Source organism: Spironucleus salmonicida, chromosome 8, assembly GCF_000497125.1.
Source record: "Spironucleus salmonicida strain ATCC 50377 chromosome 8, whole genome shotgun sequence".
Classification (NCBI taxonomy): Eukaryota; Fornicata; order Diplomonadida; family Hexamitidae; genus Spironucleus; species Spironucleus salmonicida.
In genome coordinates, this window is record NC_090603.1 from 61,036 (window position 1) to 77,240 (window position 16,205).

A 16,205-nucleotide genomic window follows, 5' to 3' on the forward strand; every position below is an offset into this window, starting at 1 on the left:
TATGATCTGCTTACTGATAGATCGTATAATAAGGCATATAAGTCGTACTGAAAACCGCCAGTTTCAGAGTCATGATAATTAAGGGCTGGAATTGGTAGATCTTTTGTTTTGGTAACAATTGCTTATTAATAAATCAGGATTTGTAGTCAATTGAATTTTTATATATGGTACATCTTATTTTCATAAATTTACGTTATTATTGTCTAATTTATATAGAGTAGAGGTTTTGGCATATTATTGACAACTAAAATAAGTTTACTTAATTCACCTCGAAGATAATAGTATCCTGTATAGTCTAGCAAATCATACTGAAAATATTTGTTTGCTTAATAGTAAATATACATTTAAAATATGACTTGTAAGAATACTAAAATGTATATAAATGTTAAGTTCCTAGTAATTGGCTTGTTAACCTAGCTGCTAACATTTAAATGCCATATATGTGTTCATAATAATTTTTATAATTATTATATTTCTTACTGAACCTTATTTCTGTGCTATTTCATTATTATAAATAATAAGATACTAATTCTAAAAATAACTTACGCATTTCTGTTGTTAATATAATACCTATTTTTCCATTTCAGTATATGACAGGAACCTGCTCTGCTTCAGCTAATAACTGTGCTAATTCAAATTATTGTCCTCTGCAGCCCCAAACCGATACCCCATGTATCCCGTGCTCCGAAAACTAGCCTTTTGAAACATCATGTAAATGCTCCATGAGTAAAAATCCAATACTCAATTATGCATCTTGCGATGGTGAAAATTGTGCATCATGTATTAATTCTTTTTCCTAAGCGGCGAGTCATGTAAGTTCTGCAAGGAAAATTGTTTAAAATGTATTAGCAAGGACATATGTCAAAGATGCGTGTCTGGTATGTATGATGCATTAACAATGTGTACAACGTGTAATAAAAATATTCCAATCAATAGCAAATGTCAGTGCGGAACTAAATTAATTGCGAATTGTGCTTAATGCGACTTTGAGGATTGTATAGAATGTCGTAATAACTACAAATTGGTAAATGGTGTTTGTTTGCCAGATCAATGTTAAACTGACTCATAGTGCTCCAATTTATAATTTTGTGACATTAGTACTACATAAATCAATGTTTGCAAATAGTGCTCCAAAATCTGTAAAACATGTTCAAATATTGAAACATCATGTACATCTTGCAATATTGACTAATTTTTATATAATAATGCATGCAGTCCTTGTAATACAGCTGCGATTGTTGGTTTCCAATGCTATTGTTAAAATATGGTGATTGAAAACTGTTCTAAATGCGGAGCAGTAGGTTGGTAGTCTTGCTTAATGCCTCGTAGATTAATAGATGGAGAGTGTATCAACGGTTTAATATCACCAGAAGACTGCTAAATAGTTGTATCTACTAATATTATTATATATATCGTCGTAGGAGTAATATCAGCATTAATTTTGGTTATTGGAATAGTACTTATAACCTTAGTTATGAAAAGACGTAAATTAAGGTCACTTTTGGAAATGAACATTGATGCATTAGGAAAGAAAAATAATTCAAGTACATTGTTGTTTTGAACATTAAGCTATGTGCGCATAATTGATTTAATAAAACTAAAGAGAAATAAATATGAAATGTGAATATAAGGTTTTGGATAAAAATGATTTAAGTATAATCAAACAGGCCAAGGTAATAACTTAAATATTTATAATTACGTTATTTTGTAATAATACTTAGATAATAATAGTTATTAGTTTATGCAAAATCTAAGTCTTCTTATTTTATAGCTAATAACAGTTACTAAGAAAGTGAAATATTTTTTATTATATAACTTAAGTTACAAATAAATGATTAAACATCAATAAATAAGATTAGCTTCCTAAGGCAAGCACTCTACAGAATTAAATATATTTAATTATTATTTACTAAATCGTGGAAATTAGATTTAGTATATATTTTTATTCTTATGTAAAACTATTATCATGGCTAACTAATAATTTCTAAATATATTATTCAAATCTAACTTAGTGAAATAATTATTGTATCATAATCAATTTACCAGCATGAATCTTATTAACCGTAAATTTTACATAGCAGAATCTGCAATTGATGTATTTTATTAGCAGGAATGTGATAATATTTTATTATCATTATTACTAACTATAAGATATCTCTTTCTTAAATTTAATATTTTTAATCGATTAAACAGTGAAGTAAAATGACAATAGTTTTATAATTCTGACGCTAGTAGTGTACATTTAAGAATTATGGAAATTATACAATTTATATATTGTGTCCGAGTATATTATATTTTCTATATAAATTGTGATTATATTTATTACTAAAATTATATCTTAATAGTTATATAAAAGATAAAACAATATGTTGAATTTACTCCGGATTTTAACAAATTATGATTAAATTATATGTAAACCTATAAATATATAAAATGATATAAATTTATTATTTTAAACTTTAGTTTAATAAATATATTCCAAGAATAACATATATAAAATAAAAACACTACTGATTAACAATATCAGAACATAATTTAAAAATAAGATGATATGACGAGTATGGATCATTGGTGATACTACAAAAATGATTTTAAACGCAAAGTTTAATAAAGATGTAACTAGTAATATAATTCTATTAATTACATTCGAGTAATGCGGTATAACAGTATCGTTAGCTTTATGTTAAAGGTTAAAACTGTAAAAATATTTCTCAAAAAAACTAAATAATTTATCCACACTTTTACTATAGATTATCCAGATACTGTACCTAGCATTAAATTTAAGTAAAAATATGATACTCTACTAATAATTAACATGATACCATTGAAAAAAAATAACAAATTTAGTAGTAATTCACCATTACACATCTCATAAACAATCCATTATTAGTTTCGGCAAGATATCATAATAGTATCATTAGCATTCGCGAACAATAAAATCATGGCACATTGTCAAAGCTCAAATTGGCTGTTCTACACCCTATTTAATTATAATTTACTGCTCCATCTTTGTTTCGCACCTATTTTAACGCTATATCCCTATATTACTATTTTAATGTATTCTCAAAAACAGATTTTTTTACTAATCATCAGTTTTCCAATACCATTTAATCAATTTACCCATCATCTCAAAATTAATTTCAGCATTTCAGTCTAAACCATCTATCTAGTATTGGCGCATATCTGTGCTATTTCACTCCCAACATACTACACGCATTATTCATCTTTCCTGATAACCGTTATTTCCACTATTATTTCTCGCTCCCTTTACCCTTAAACACCCACCTTCCCTACTTCCCTACCTCCCTACCTCCCTCATTACCGCACAATCTGCCCCCTTCACGCATCCCTTACAATTTTTGACGCCAATATTAATTACGACATATTTGCAACCTATACTATAATCCAATCCTCCAAATACCATTTTCCTTCCATTTCCTTCCATTTCCTTCCATTTCCACGCGAAAATACCGCAAATTTGAAACTTGAAATTTACCAAAACGCCCGAAAACGCAAATCAAGCCACCCACACTCCTCTAATTCCGCCCAAATCACACCCTGCCCCGAATTGCACTTTCGTCGAAATGCTCATTCCTCGCCCTCTAGCACTCCAAACTTTCGCTATCCATCCGAATTGTCGCGCGCAGTCGGCAAAATTCCGCATTTATATTTGTGGTTCATGGGAATATTTCCACTCCGCAAAACTCGATTTTCGCCACTTTGATTTTTTGGTTTTGGTAGAATTAAATAGAGGCTCCCAGCGAGGTACTCAACGCGCAAATTGCAGTCCGCTATGGCACTTTTTCGTAGCGATATGGGAAGTTAGAATTTCGTAGTTGATGTTTCGGGCGCAATGCGTGGGGTAGAGTGAAAGATTTAGGAGGTGATATAATAGGTAGTGATGGGACGTTATATTGCGTTTTTGGGTGTTGGGGGTAAACCTGTATATTTGGGGTGTTACGGATTCTCAGGGTAGGTAAAGGTATTTGGGAGTGTATTGTGGTATTTTACTAATGTGAGTATGAGATATAAGGGTAGATAAAGTATTAAGAGGAAAGCTGTTGAATGATTTTCTGGGTTAGTCTGGTCTGGGAATGGTGATGTAAGCCTTTCTAGCTGATCTGATATAATGATCTGCTGAAGTTGTAATAGATGCAATTAAACCGTTGAGAGTGCTATTTTGGTGATATAAATATCATGCGAATATTGAATTTGTTGTACAGTATATATAAACTTGCAAATTCTAAAATTGGAGTTTGTAGAAGTTATGAATGTTTGGTAGCTAGACTAGTAACTGATATTGGCATTGGCTAGAATTGAGGAGACTGTTGTATTTTTATTATTGGTGTAATTATTTGTATTCTGAATGAAATAATATACTTTAGGTCCTATAAATACCTTAAACTAAGAGATAAGAAATTAGCTTTTATGAGGTTAGGTGTTGTATGCTGAGGTGCTGGGGTTTCTACTTTATACATAGTATATTTGATAAATATTTGGTTGTACATCAAATAAAATAGTTATATCGCATACTATTTATTATTATCTATTTACTATATAATTATTTTACATTTAACTTTATGATTTTGTGTTTCATTATCAGTATTTCATTAGAATATGCATTTTTTAGATATAACATCATTATCATAATATTATCATGATAAAATTAACTAGCATATTAACAAATAGTGAAACTAACACCATAAAATAGCTAATACCTAGTAATAAATTTTCTTGCATAGATAAATTATAGATTGGATATTTTGTTCAGTGGTTTATTAAAGATAACGATACTGTACTGATAACTGAACAGGTATAAACTTATTATCCGTATTGAAGGCTAGCATTTATCATAGAATAATAATATTCGTATAAAGTTTACTTCTGAGTCTACTTTTTGATAAAATAGTAACTTGAATATCATAACATGCAAAAGTAAGATGAGTAATTCCTATAGCAAGATGCGATAAAAAATACACAAAGAAAGTCATTATATAAAATGCATTTTATTAAAATTTGAGTATATAATAAGTCTTTATTGGTGATGTTTAGTTACAATTAATTATTACTATTATTTTCTAATAGTCATTGATAGAACCTGAATTATCACTATTTTAAGTTTAATAAGTTTATTGTAATAATATTATACTGTAGTTGATAAGTTAATGGCCTAAAGTTACGTATTCTGTTTCAATAGAAACTAAGTATGTACTTTATGCATAATTATAATAGTCTGATACTATTTATTTTGCATTATTATGATTATTTTGAGAGTTAAATTTGTAAGTTATATCAAAAATACAGTTTACAAGTAATTATTATCATATCCTTCTTGTACTACATTACTTATATCTATTTTATCGACGGTGCGTTGTAACGTCTTTAGCTTTCATAATTTTTTAATATAAATATAATTGTGTACTAATAATCATTCGCTATTATTCATATAAACTTATTATTCGTTAACAAATATAAATATATAATAAGTCAATTTTCTTAACCTTTTGCAGACAATATTATACCTGTTTAGGAACTGTTACCCTGTTTTTATCTTAAAATAATATTTTTTGATCTATAGCTAGTATATTAGCCTTTATTTTTATATTCCGATCTCTTTTTATTTTTCCAACTCAATTTCGGATATTTTCAGCTGCTTTTATATTCGTTTCTATATATCTTCTGTATAATCCTACCCAAACATATCCTTCATATAATCTCCTAATTTAAGAATAATAAGATCCCCTACGGCTTCTCAATTTTCAATCATTGAATTATTAACCCAATCAAGTCTTTTATCGGTGATTAACTATGAAGAATCACCTAGCTCTTTAAACTAATTTAAAGGTAGATATTATCTTCACTAGTTAAGAACTCATATATTAGCTTACTAAACAATTGCATTATCGATAGGTTCTGATAAATGACTTAAGTAAAGAGAAATATTTGTGAATAAAAGGCATCTAGGGCAGTTTTTAAAAATTTGTATTTTTATCAAATCCGGCAAATACAGGATCTATTGCATCTAGAAGTTTATATTTAACCCGTGGAGAAATTAAATTAGTGAATATAGAAATTAGCAGTTTTTAAATTCCATTAGCTTAGATAATTCATAATTCAAATTAATCCCTCTATACTAGAGGAAATAATATTTCAACATAATAAAAGCAGAATTGCCAATAATTTGCATACTATATGAATGAATCATCAAATCTATTATCTGAGGAATCCACAAAATAATGTATATTTTTACTAATAAATGATGCAATGTCTAATGAAGTATATTGAATATACATCACCGTTATAGCTTTCGGAAAACATATCCAGCAGATAACTGAATCACGATATTTGACCGAATGATTCTCAGTTCCAAATTTCCGAATCACCCCATTCCAACTATTCCTAACATATGTTTTCTATAGCGATATAAAATATGCACTTTCCACATTTCTGTTGATTTTGTAATTTCCCCTAAATCATTCCATTTATAAAGATTCGCTACCGTTTTTCCGAATGCGTATAAGCACCTTTGTTGTACTAGCATTTGGTGAAGTGTAAAAATGCATTTAGTCTTCAAGTTTACGTGAGCGTAGGAAGCGCTGTTTGCTCTGAAATGTTAGAGCTGCAAAACTATCAAAAGTATATTTTTCCTCGTTTTAAGTAAGTTATTTTATATACGTTGAGTCTAATAAACGCACGGAAGCGGAATGCTAGACCAAATAGAAGGCTCCATCTATGTGTTTGAAGCAGGATTTCAAAATTGCTTCTATGGACTCAACAAAACTTAAAATTTGCCGGGCTAGTAGTCTAGTGATATTTCGTGTTCGTAAGTCACCTATATTACACTACATATGTAAATAACTAGTTATTACATATTTTCACTTTCTTTGGACGTACCAATCCGTAATTTGTATTTTAGAGTACAAAAAATCGCGATATTTTGCTAATACAGTAGAAATACATAAACATTCCCTTCCGATTTTTGAAAAAAATGAACAATTCATATGTTTGCAAAATATGACATGTACGACCTCTGCGACATAAAAAATTACAAAATAATGGTGGATCACTCAATTGCTATCAATTGCAGTATATCTTGATTTTCTTCATGTCTGATGCCTGTCGCCACAACTTTTATATCACTAAACAGGTTTGATAGATAGCAATAGCGACCTTATCCTCTTATCACAAGCTAATTGTTTCCAATATAGGTTCTCTACTCGTCAGTGTACAATTATCCGTATACCTCCACCTAGCATTAATATAATTTATCTGGTCTATCATTTATCTATTTAAACAATTTCTCAATAGTATCAAACTGCTCCTTAAACGACTAACCAAACAAGAATTCGTTATCTAGATTAACTTTTTAGCTCTAAATAAAATTTATTACTAGATATGCATACTCTCTTTCATAGCTACTCATTTATGTTAATATTTACTTATTTGCATCAACAATGTATCCAATGTACTAGTTCTTATTCGACAAATGAATAACGCCATTCTCAATTTTGTAGATAACACTTTAATAGTTTTAAATTTCTGAAAGTAACTTTCTGTAACTAGTTATAATTGATATTTCCTAATTAATATATAGCACACTAAGGGTGTGCTTATAATAATCCTGCTCAATTTATGGATATATCTTCACATCTGTCAACTCAGCCTAATACTCGACGTCGATCTCCAGCAGTCTCATGTTTATTTAATTGGACGCGTATAGCGTTTTTATGGTAGTACTTAAATATGTTTTATCTTCACTAAGTGTTATTATGCTCATTGAATCTGTGTTTTGCCTCTACTGTACAATAGCAGTTAAAGCAGAATCATAATTTTACGTATACACCGATACTAGCTCCAGTTCCAGAAAATCAAGCAGATGTAACAACTTTACATTGCTATTGAATATAATTAAAATCTTCATATCCTGTTGCTCTATAAATTTAACCATCTGCGACATTTCGTGCAGCTGGGAATTAACCTTAGAGAGGTTATGAACAAGCGCAAGGTCCAGGATTACTTTGCTCAGTTATTCAATTTAATAGTAACATTCAAAATTCAATCTAACTTTGCAGCTGGGTGAATTACATAGTTTCACAAAGTCGTGCAGTGGGACTTCGTCAGGCATCAGCATCATCCTAATGTTTCGTAAAGCCGCTATTACTGTGTCTTTATCATTTTCTTTTGTTATCCTCAAGATATAGTGCTAACGGCCATGCCTTATGATTTTGAATAATCTGAGGTCTCTATGCAATTTTTTTAAAATTTTGATTAAACTTGTAACATAAATACTATATTTAATAAATATATGATCATATCTAATTATCGCTAATACTTTTTTGCTCTGTCATGTAAGTGTTCCTCTCCTCCGTCTGCTGCTGCGTAACAAACTCATCCGCTAGTTTTCACATCCTAACCAGTGTAATTGCTTCGTGCTGATCCTGACCTATCTGGACGACATTCCTGAGTCCAAACGGTGCTGCCCTCTTCTCAAGCACTTCCTAGTTGTGGTAGCCGCACTGTACCGGCAGAACCTGGCAGCCGTGCAGCTGCTCCAGTCCGAGGTCCCCGTACCCGTGGAAGGTGAGCACGAAATTGAATGGCATTTCGGCTGCTTCTAATATCAGTGGTAGGTCCACACTCTTACTGAAGCAGATAGCGACGATCAATCTGTCATCGATGGTTTTCTGCTACCTCAGGATATCGAAAGCTTCCACAGCTGACCCAATCGAGTCTTCCAGCACCTGGTTCCAAACCGCAGACTGGCTAAATCTTTGCACCCCGTTGTTGAAATCGTGTAGCGCAAAGTCAAAGGTGGGCGTCAGGGTCATCATTTCGTGCTTTCCTGGTATTCTACTTATTAACATCATCAATTCCTCAGCATTCCTAGTAGCAATACTACCTTAGCGTAGATACTAGCAACCGATATCCCTGCTATCCCCCTGCTGGATAATCAGTTGGATATTCTGGATAGCAGTCTCCGGTTGTTGCGTCACAATCATCATGAACAAGATGGTGTTCAGGTAGTTTATCAGTACGCTTCGCTTGAATAGCATGGACATGCTGCTGAACTCGCGCTAGGCCTCCATCGATGTAAGCTGGACCTTGGAGTACGTTTCTATGAACTAGCACATCAGACTATAGCTCAGAACCACGACCACCTCTTTGTTAAGGGTGGCTGAAGCAGTATACCTCAAATTGTAACTGCCGTCACTTGCGTGTAGATCAACATCTTATCTATGTATGTTAATTTTAAATTCATTCCATCTATTTTTATTACAACGTGTGCTAATGTCAATGTAATCTACTATTTAGGTAAGACTGCTGAACTAGTAAACTATACTCTTATTGCCGTTCACCTAAATAGCATGCTTCTCAACTGCATTAAAATTACAAGCTTGCAATTGGTACTATGTAGTCACATACCATATCTAAGGGCAGATATAAGGGCATATTAGCTGCATCCCGGCAGACTTCTCACCCATCATAGAATTTAGCAGTTCTACTAGAATAGAATTCTTGTCTAAATATGTTTTTAAGGTTTTTGGGATACCATCCAGTATTGCACCCATATCATCACGGTTAGCCAACATGCTGCGCTTGTCGTACTGGGCACTATGCACCAGCGACGGGTGTGGTTGGACGTAACCAAGAATGCTGGCGGCACAATTGTAGATAGAGTATCGTTCAGAACCTTAATAGCTGAACTTATTTAGTGAAGACTCATTTATTAAGTTTATATCTGTCCCAACTATTATAACTTAAAATGTAGCGGCACGACGAGTCTAAAACAGTTTTGCATGAGTGATGTTTAATCGATTTTCTAACATTTTATTGTTAGTAGTTAGTAATCGCATTTAATCCACATACTGCATGGGGAGAGCTGCTTAGCCTAAATAGCAAATTATTTATTCATTTATAGAATATTACCAAAATCTTGTAGCAACTTCACACTCACCTCTATAATTATTGCCATAATTCTTATCTTTATATATACATATATCACTTAAACCAATAAACTAAAATGTCTTCCAGAACAGCGTCTCCACCGCCCTCGGGTCGAACAAAGAAAGTATGAACCTGAAAAAGTACACGTCGAACTCTTCGTGGTAATTTTTCTAGCCTAAGTAATTTTTCGGTAGTCCTAAGTAAAATTTGTTTTTAAACTTTTCCCTGTTTTTTACATTCAGAATTTGCGGTGAGTAGACTATAAGCTCATCAAGGATGTCGTATTCCTCAATCTGAAGCTGCAGGTACTCTGTCGCTATAAAAACGTACTCCACATCGGTCAGTATTGCTTCGAGCAGGCTGAAGTATATTGTAAGAAAGCGCTGGTTCGCATATATCTGCTTGTATATTTCTGTTTATTTATCGTATTTCTGTTTTCTTAACGTTCGTATATTTTTTATAATATTCTACAGTTCCTGGTAGTAATCTAGGTTCAAACTCCTATGTTGTTCTGAGGCACTTACTTCGTCTAGTTCCATTTTTACTGCTAAGAGGAAGTCCGTATGCAGAAGCTGCGAAAGCACTCGACAAGCGAAAGTATGTTTTGTATACTTTTTAGCTTTATACTCATCGGAATACTATTCAAATTGGTCATTTTGTAGAATATTTACTATAGCACAATAATGTTGTCTTCCAATGTTAACCAGCCTCTGTCGGTAATCGCTGAAGATCATCTAGCACAGCACTGTGCATTTTACATAATTTTACTTCTGCGATTCTAGACACTCGTCAACTAGCATCAACGGGCGTTTCTTACCCTAGTGTTTATAATTATATTCCAGCACTTAAGCATCCGTTATGCCGCTGGTATCAACATCACCCTCGTAGATAAAAAATGAGTATTGTTTTAACAAGTCGAACTGTTGCTTTATCGAGCTATTAAATTTCAAATGCTTAATAACCCTGATCCCAGATACCCCATTAATTCTGCTTTAGTCTTTATACATATTTTTGATAAAAATATTCATCTTCCTGTAAAGGTACTATAAATGGTCCAAACTATCCAGCTGAAAGGTACGGAAGTCGCATATATCATTTAGTATCGTTTCTTTGAAATTATTCAAATCCTGCAGCTCGAAAGTATTTTGGTATAATGTCTCCAGTTACGAGTGGAATGACCCAGTTTTGTAGTAATATAGCGGCTGGTCCTCAGAGCCTTCTTTGTTAACCAACATTGGAGAATTTCCCATCAGGAGGTGGAAAAAATACTGCGTGTACAAGGCTACACTTTTCCCAGACTTGGAACTCTGGTTTATGACAGCGTTCGTAAGATTCTTATTTATTTCATTTTTAACCAACGAGAATAATGCAAAATATTCTGCCTTGAAGAGGTAGGACACGTGGCAGAGCTGCTGGAACATGAACAGGCAGATCCCGGTGCCGAGAAAGTGGAAGGGGAGCTGGAACAGGTTGATAAGGTCAAACTTATCCAGCTATGGTTTTTCTTTTTCTGTGAATGACTCTCCATTGTAAATCTTATTCGATACCTCAAATATCTTTCTAAGCAAAACCAATTTATAGCTATACACATTTGTTGCGCTTTTATTCTTCTTTAATTCTGTAAACTAAGTATCATACAACCTGAATGCCGACTAGCCAAAAATCAATGGTAGAATTAGAGGATACTTACCTTCTGATTGGTATTTAATAGCTGCTAGCTATAATAATACCTGATTTTCATGAAAATTTAAATCATCTATAAATTCAGGTTAGAGAAGCTATTCCGTGTCAAAACTACTGTAAAAAGAAAAGTACTGCAAATCATAATCTTCGATGATCTTTGCAAATTTAGCAAAAGAAGGTTTTCGTGTGGAGTTTGTCGAAAGCACCCTAAGTCCCATCTGCGCTGCGACAAGACCGATATTGTCCCAAAATTATGGATCTTGCGATTTAATTATCTCTTCAAACTGTGATATCTAAAACTGAACATTCTGAGCAATTTTCCCCAGCTACTTGTAGAGCAGGACTACCTAGACCGCGCACAGTTGCTCCTTGGTGGTAATAGCTGATCTGAGTATGTGCCTGCAACTCATGTCCAACTGCCTGGACTATCTGATCTCGCTGCCTTCTATGGTAAACGTTATCATCGCCTAGGTATTTCTTTTGACTTTGACTTTTCCATCACGAATCGCGTATTGGTGCACAGTGAAGTCTACTGATATTAGATTTGTCATTTAGAGTAAAATCCGTGCAATTAAATATGTTAGGCAATAAGTAATTGCAAGTTTAACTATATAGCATATAAACTGGTAGTATTGTATATAATACTGTATTTTAAGAGATATTAAAATTTTTAAGCAAAGTCTCTATTGGCGTGGCACTGTAGGCAGATTGGCATGCTACCCGTCCTTCAGCGCAAGCCAATTATAATATTTATTGTGCATCCTGTATATATTTCCTGACATAGTGATCTGCCTCTCCTTGCGTTGTATGGTAGAGGTGAGGATCCAGCTCTCGTACACTGGGAAATGCATCACTCCCTCCGCTACGTCCGCGGCATCATATATCAATAACATAACACTCTGGACACCGTTATCAGGAAGTTCGCAGAATTTTGTTTATGAAACTTCTGTACTATAGACCTTCCACCCCCTTAGACCTCAACCAATAATTATGGAAAAAAGCAAATTGCACGAAACTAGCCCTCGTAGCAGCCACTCATGGTATAACCTTCCAAGATGTATATGTTTACCTTTCCAATAAATTTCTGGCGATGCACTCAAATGGTGCGCCAGCGCTAAAATATCACGATGCTATGCTTCTATATTACCATAATGGTAAAATTGATTCTATCGAGCATACTATCACCTTCCTGTCCATATAATAGTATCATCATGATAGTTCTTTCAGCATTCCGATTTAGCACCGTATCCCATTTCAGCTGGCATTCTTTCCAATAATATATTACGAAGCTATTATATATTAGTATATAATATAAAATAAACCGAACAAACCATATAATTCCATTTTGCTTAATAGCCTTATTGTACAAAATGGAACCCGATTCATTCCCTCCATCGATACGGTGAGTAGCCGTTCTCACCCGAGAATGGAGGTTTCCCGACGCCGTTATGACCGCGGTTGGATTAGTACTTTTGAGCTAGATTCACCTTATTAATTCTTTTCGCTGCTGCTTTTGACGCGTAGCAGCAGCAGGTTGCCCCCGCGCCCTTTGCTGTACGCGTCATTTTTCCACTCCACTATAATATTTTATCAATTTAAACATATAATAACTATATATATTTTTTTCGATTCGCGCGCATTTTTGACCCTCTCCGCTCCGTAATTGAATGTTCCGCAACACGTACCAGTCGGGCTTCCTGTCAATCCTGTACGCGGTAGGTGCAAAGCCGTTAGAGCAGTGGTCTTCGCACGTGGAGTCGGGCTACATAAAGCGTATTACGGACCCCGATATCCAGTCCTGCGTCATCGAAATCATGGGCACGAACATCGCCACGAACTACATTTCGACCCCTGCCGACCCGAACCAGACGCTGGCGATCAAGCTCCCGTATCTCGTCATGCTGATCAAGAATATGAAGAAGTACTTCTCCTTCGAAATTTAGATCATTGACGACAAGCAAATAAAAAGGCGTTTCCGAGCCTCGAACTACCAGAGGACGACGAGAGTCAAGCCGTTTATCTGCACCATGCCGCTATGCCTTGGGCCTGGATTCAATTAAATTTAGTTCAATCTCATCGACTTCACGGCGAGGGCCTACAGGACGAACTACATCGAAACCAGCAGAATGACCGTGCACGCAAATTGCAGGCTCAGGAGAATCTATTTTGCTGATAGTTTGTACGAGGAGGACGAAATTCCAGCAGATTTCAGGATGTATGTTGACAAGAAGGGCGGCAAAAAAGAGTGAACGGAAATCAGTTTTTGGAAGGGAGCATATATATAAAATTGTATAATAATAAATATTGAAAAATTGCCGAAGTGGAAAGGGATTTTTAGTTTATATAGTAGATAATAATATGGAAAATTAGAAAAATATATATATAATATGTATAATAATTAAATTATGGAGAAAGCAAAAATGGAGTGGTAGAAAAAAATATATACTAGTGGGGGGCAGTTATATGAGACGTGTTGAAATTGGAAATAAAAGGAAGTTTTTGCTGGTCTAGTTCAAGGGCTGGGTTTCTTGTCATTTGGCAACTAAATGAACTCAATTTGGAGCACTATTAGCATCGGAAAAAATTATAAATTTGGACAACCCGGGAATCGAACCCGGGGCCTCGCGCTTGCGAAGCACGCGCTCTACCAACTGAGCTAGATGCCCTCAAAATATCTATTTCACTCATTCTTATGCTCTAAATTCATATCTAAACATTCTATTCGCTATTATCTAGCCATTTTTCTCTCCTGGACGGTGTAGAAGAAAATACTGATAATGTGGCCTATGTTTCTGGCCATATTCCCTAGGGTGAACACCAGGTCTACTCCCTAGCTTTTAACACTCGGGCAAATAAAAATGAAAACTAAAAACTAAATAATGGTACCGACCTGCTACACAAATAAGAACACGGAATGCTTCTCTATTTATTGTTTGAAAATAGTGTAAATAGTAAACGAGTTTAAATAAAGACTGACTGCAGAACAGCATTACATGTTAAAGGATATTAGTGAAGGATAAAAATCTAAGAAAAATGTATACTAAAATAAGCCTACGATAAACATAAGAATATATGGAACAGAAATTAAGAAATAGACATGTCTAGAGTATATTGGAGGCAAGAAACTCAAGACTACAGCATACGTAGGAATAACCTGAAATAACTATTCTATAACAAAAATTGGCGTGTGGAGTTTCCCAGTCAAATAATAAAGTACGCAAGCACTTGCCTCGAAGTACTAAGCCAGGTCATATGTTAAAATAATAAAAACTGTGTTCAGTTAGTTTTTCTGCTTATTAAATATCATGAATATGAGCTGCATTGATGTAAGTAATAGCAATACTGCAATTAAGAACACTGATATTAACATCACAACCCATTCCATTTTAATAATTCTATATTTATATAATTATATATTTAATTGACGTTATGATTATTCAACCTAATTAAGTATCTTTAGGTCATAGTACCCAACTGTCTATAAATAGAAACTTCACTCACTCCTAAGACCATAAACGCCTCATTCCACCAACTCCTAACCATCAACGAAAGCTTGAAAATCAAACAGATACCCAAACTGCTCTCTGTTTTAGACCGCCTGTGGGCTTCTGGAAACACGCAATTCGTCGACAATTTCGTAAACTCTTCGATTCCAATTCTAAATCAATTTTCCACTTCTTTTTTCTCTCAAAATTTCAAAACAGGCTGCGAAAGTCGCTGCTCTGCCAATTCCAGCAGAGCAATGGACGAGCAGTTTCTTGTTAAGAAATTGGCACGTCAAATCGTACATTTTCTGCAGTGGAATTATTGTGAAATCATCCCACGTCAGTAGTGCATGCAGTAGAATATTTTTCTCATTAATTTTAATATTATATCTAAACTCTTCATTTTCTACATCCGAAATAAAATTTGATGTTATTATATTATTATTAATATTTATTTTCTCTCCGCTCCAAAAAACATCCTCTTCACAAATTTCAAAGTCTTTTTCTACGCCAAAAACCGGCTTTTTAGACTCCTTTTTACATATTTCCATTTTTTCGTACAATAGTGCTTAATCTTCGATCCATTTAGGCTCGTTTTCCGCTAGAGGCCACCACCTTTAGGCCTTCTAAATATTGTTTTCTGTGAATTTTGTAAGCATCAAAATTACGTCTGGTGAATTTTCTGATATAGTTTCCACGAAATTATTGAAGGATTTTGGCGCGCAGCCTACTATTATATCATTGTAAAGGTTTCCGTATGGAAGCGTTGATTCGTAGACTGATAGTTCTGGATAGCGTTCTTTCGGGTTGCTCTGGATCAGATTCTGGCGATTTTTTTATAAAGTGTGCATGTAGGTATCAAAAAGGAGCAAAAACTCGTCTTTCGAAGTCGGCGATGGCCTAGGGTACTAAGGTTTTAGTAAAGATCTTGGGGAGAGTTCCGGCAGTGGAAACTTATCCGGCAACAACGCTGGAAGCCTTAGTCGGTTTAGAGGAGATTTATTCATTCTATTGATGAGAAGTGAAGCGGAATATATAAATAAGTTATTATATGAAATTATAATAATTTAATAAAAAGTATCTCAGTGATTT

General features: G+C 33.9%; 6 protein-coding genes and 1 non-coding gene across 7 annotated transcripts; 2 read left to right on the forward strand and 5 right to left on the reverse strand. All coding sequences in view use genetic code 6, as the record gives it.

The window, feature by feature from the left end:
- Nucleotides 1-778: 778 nt before the first annotated feature.
- Nucleotides 779-1,561, forward strand: SS50377_27740 (Cysteine-rich membrane protein 2; the record flags this gene model as incomplete). The annotated part of the gene is made up of 1 exon (XM_067911523.1): nucleotides 779-1,561. The coding sequence occupies one exon, from the start codon at nucleotides 779-781 to the stop codon at nucleotides 1,559-1,561; it is 783 nt and encodes a 260-aa protein (XP_067760545.1).
- Nucleotides 1,562-7,063: 5,502 nt separating this feature from the next.
- SS50377_27741 (uncharacterized protein) lies at nucleotides 7,064-8,134 on the reverse strand (the record flags this gene model as incomplete). Its single annotated transcript, XM_067911524.1, has 1 exon — nucleotides 7,064-8,134. One exon carries the CDS (start codon nucleotides 8,132-8,134, stop codon nucleotides 7,064-7,066), a length of 1,071 nt encoding a protein of 356 aa, XP_067760546.1.
- Nucleotides 8,135-8,402: 268 nt separating this feature from the next.
- Nucleotides 8,403-12,179, reverse strand: SS50377_27742 (uncharacterized protein; the record flags this gene model as incomplete). Its single annotated transcript, XM_067911525.1, has 1 exon — nucleotides 8,403-12,179. The coding sequence occupies one exon, from the start codon at nucleotides 12,177-12,179 to the stop codon at nucleotides 8,403-8,405; it is 3,777 nt and encodes a 1,258-aa protein (XP_067760547.1).
- A 1,116-nt stretch (nucleotides 12,180-13,295) lies between these two features.
- Nucleotides 13,296-13,877, forward strand: SS50377_27743 (uncharacterized protein; the record flags this gene model as incomplete). Its single annotated transcript, XM_067911526.1, has 1 exon — nucleotides 13,296-13,877. One exon carries the CDS (start codon nucleotides 13,296-13,298, stop codon nucleotides 13,875-13,877), a length of 582 nt encoding a protein of 193 aa, XP_067760548.1.
- A 344-nt stretch (nucleotides 13,878-14,221) lies between these two features.
- On the reverse strand, nucleotides 14,222-14,294 carry SS50377_t20136. Its single transcript has one exon. It is a non-coding gene; the product is annotated as a tRNA-Ala (tRNA).
- A 14-nt stretch (nucleotides 14,295-14,308) lies between these two features.
- On the reverse strand, nucleotides 14,309-15,013 carry SS50377_27744 (Transmembrane domain-containing protein; the record flags this gene model as incomplete). The annotated part of the gene is made up of 1 exon (XM_067911527.1): nucleotides 14,309-15,013. The coding sequence occupies one exon, from the start codon at nucleotides 15,011-15,013 to the stop codon at nucleotides 14,309-14,311; it is 705 nt and encodes a 234-aa protein (XP_067760549.1).
- Nucleotides 15,014-15,148: 135 nt separating this feature from the next.
- On the reverse strand, nucleotides 15,149-16,120 carry SS50377_27745 (Protein tyrosine phosphatase; the record flags this gene model as incomplete). The annotated part of the gene is made up of 1 exon (XM_067911528.1): nucleotides 15,149-16,120. One exon carries the CDS (start codon nucleotides 16,118-16,120, stop codon nucleotides 15,149-15,151), a length of 972 nt encoding a protein of 323 aa, XP_067760550.1.
- Between the last annotated feature and the right edge of the window lie 85 nt (nucleotides 16,121-16,205).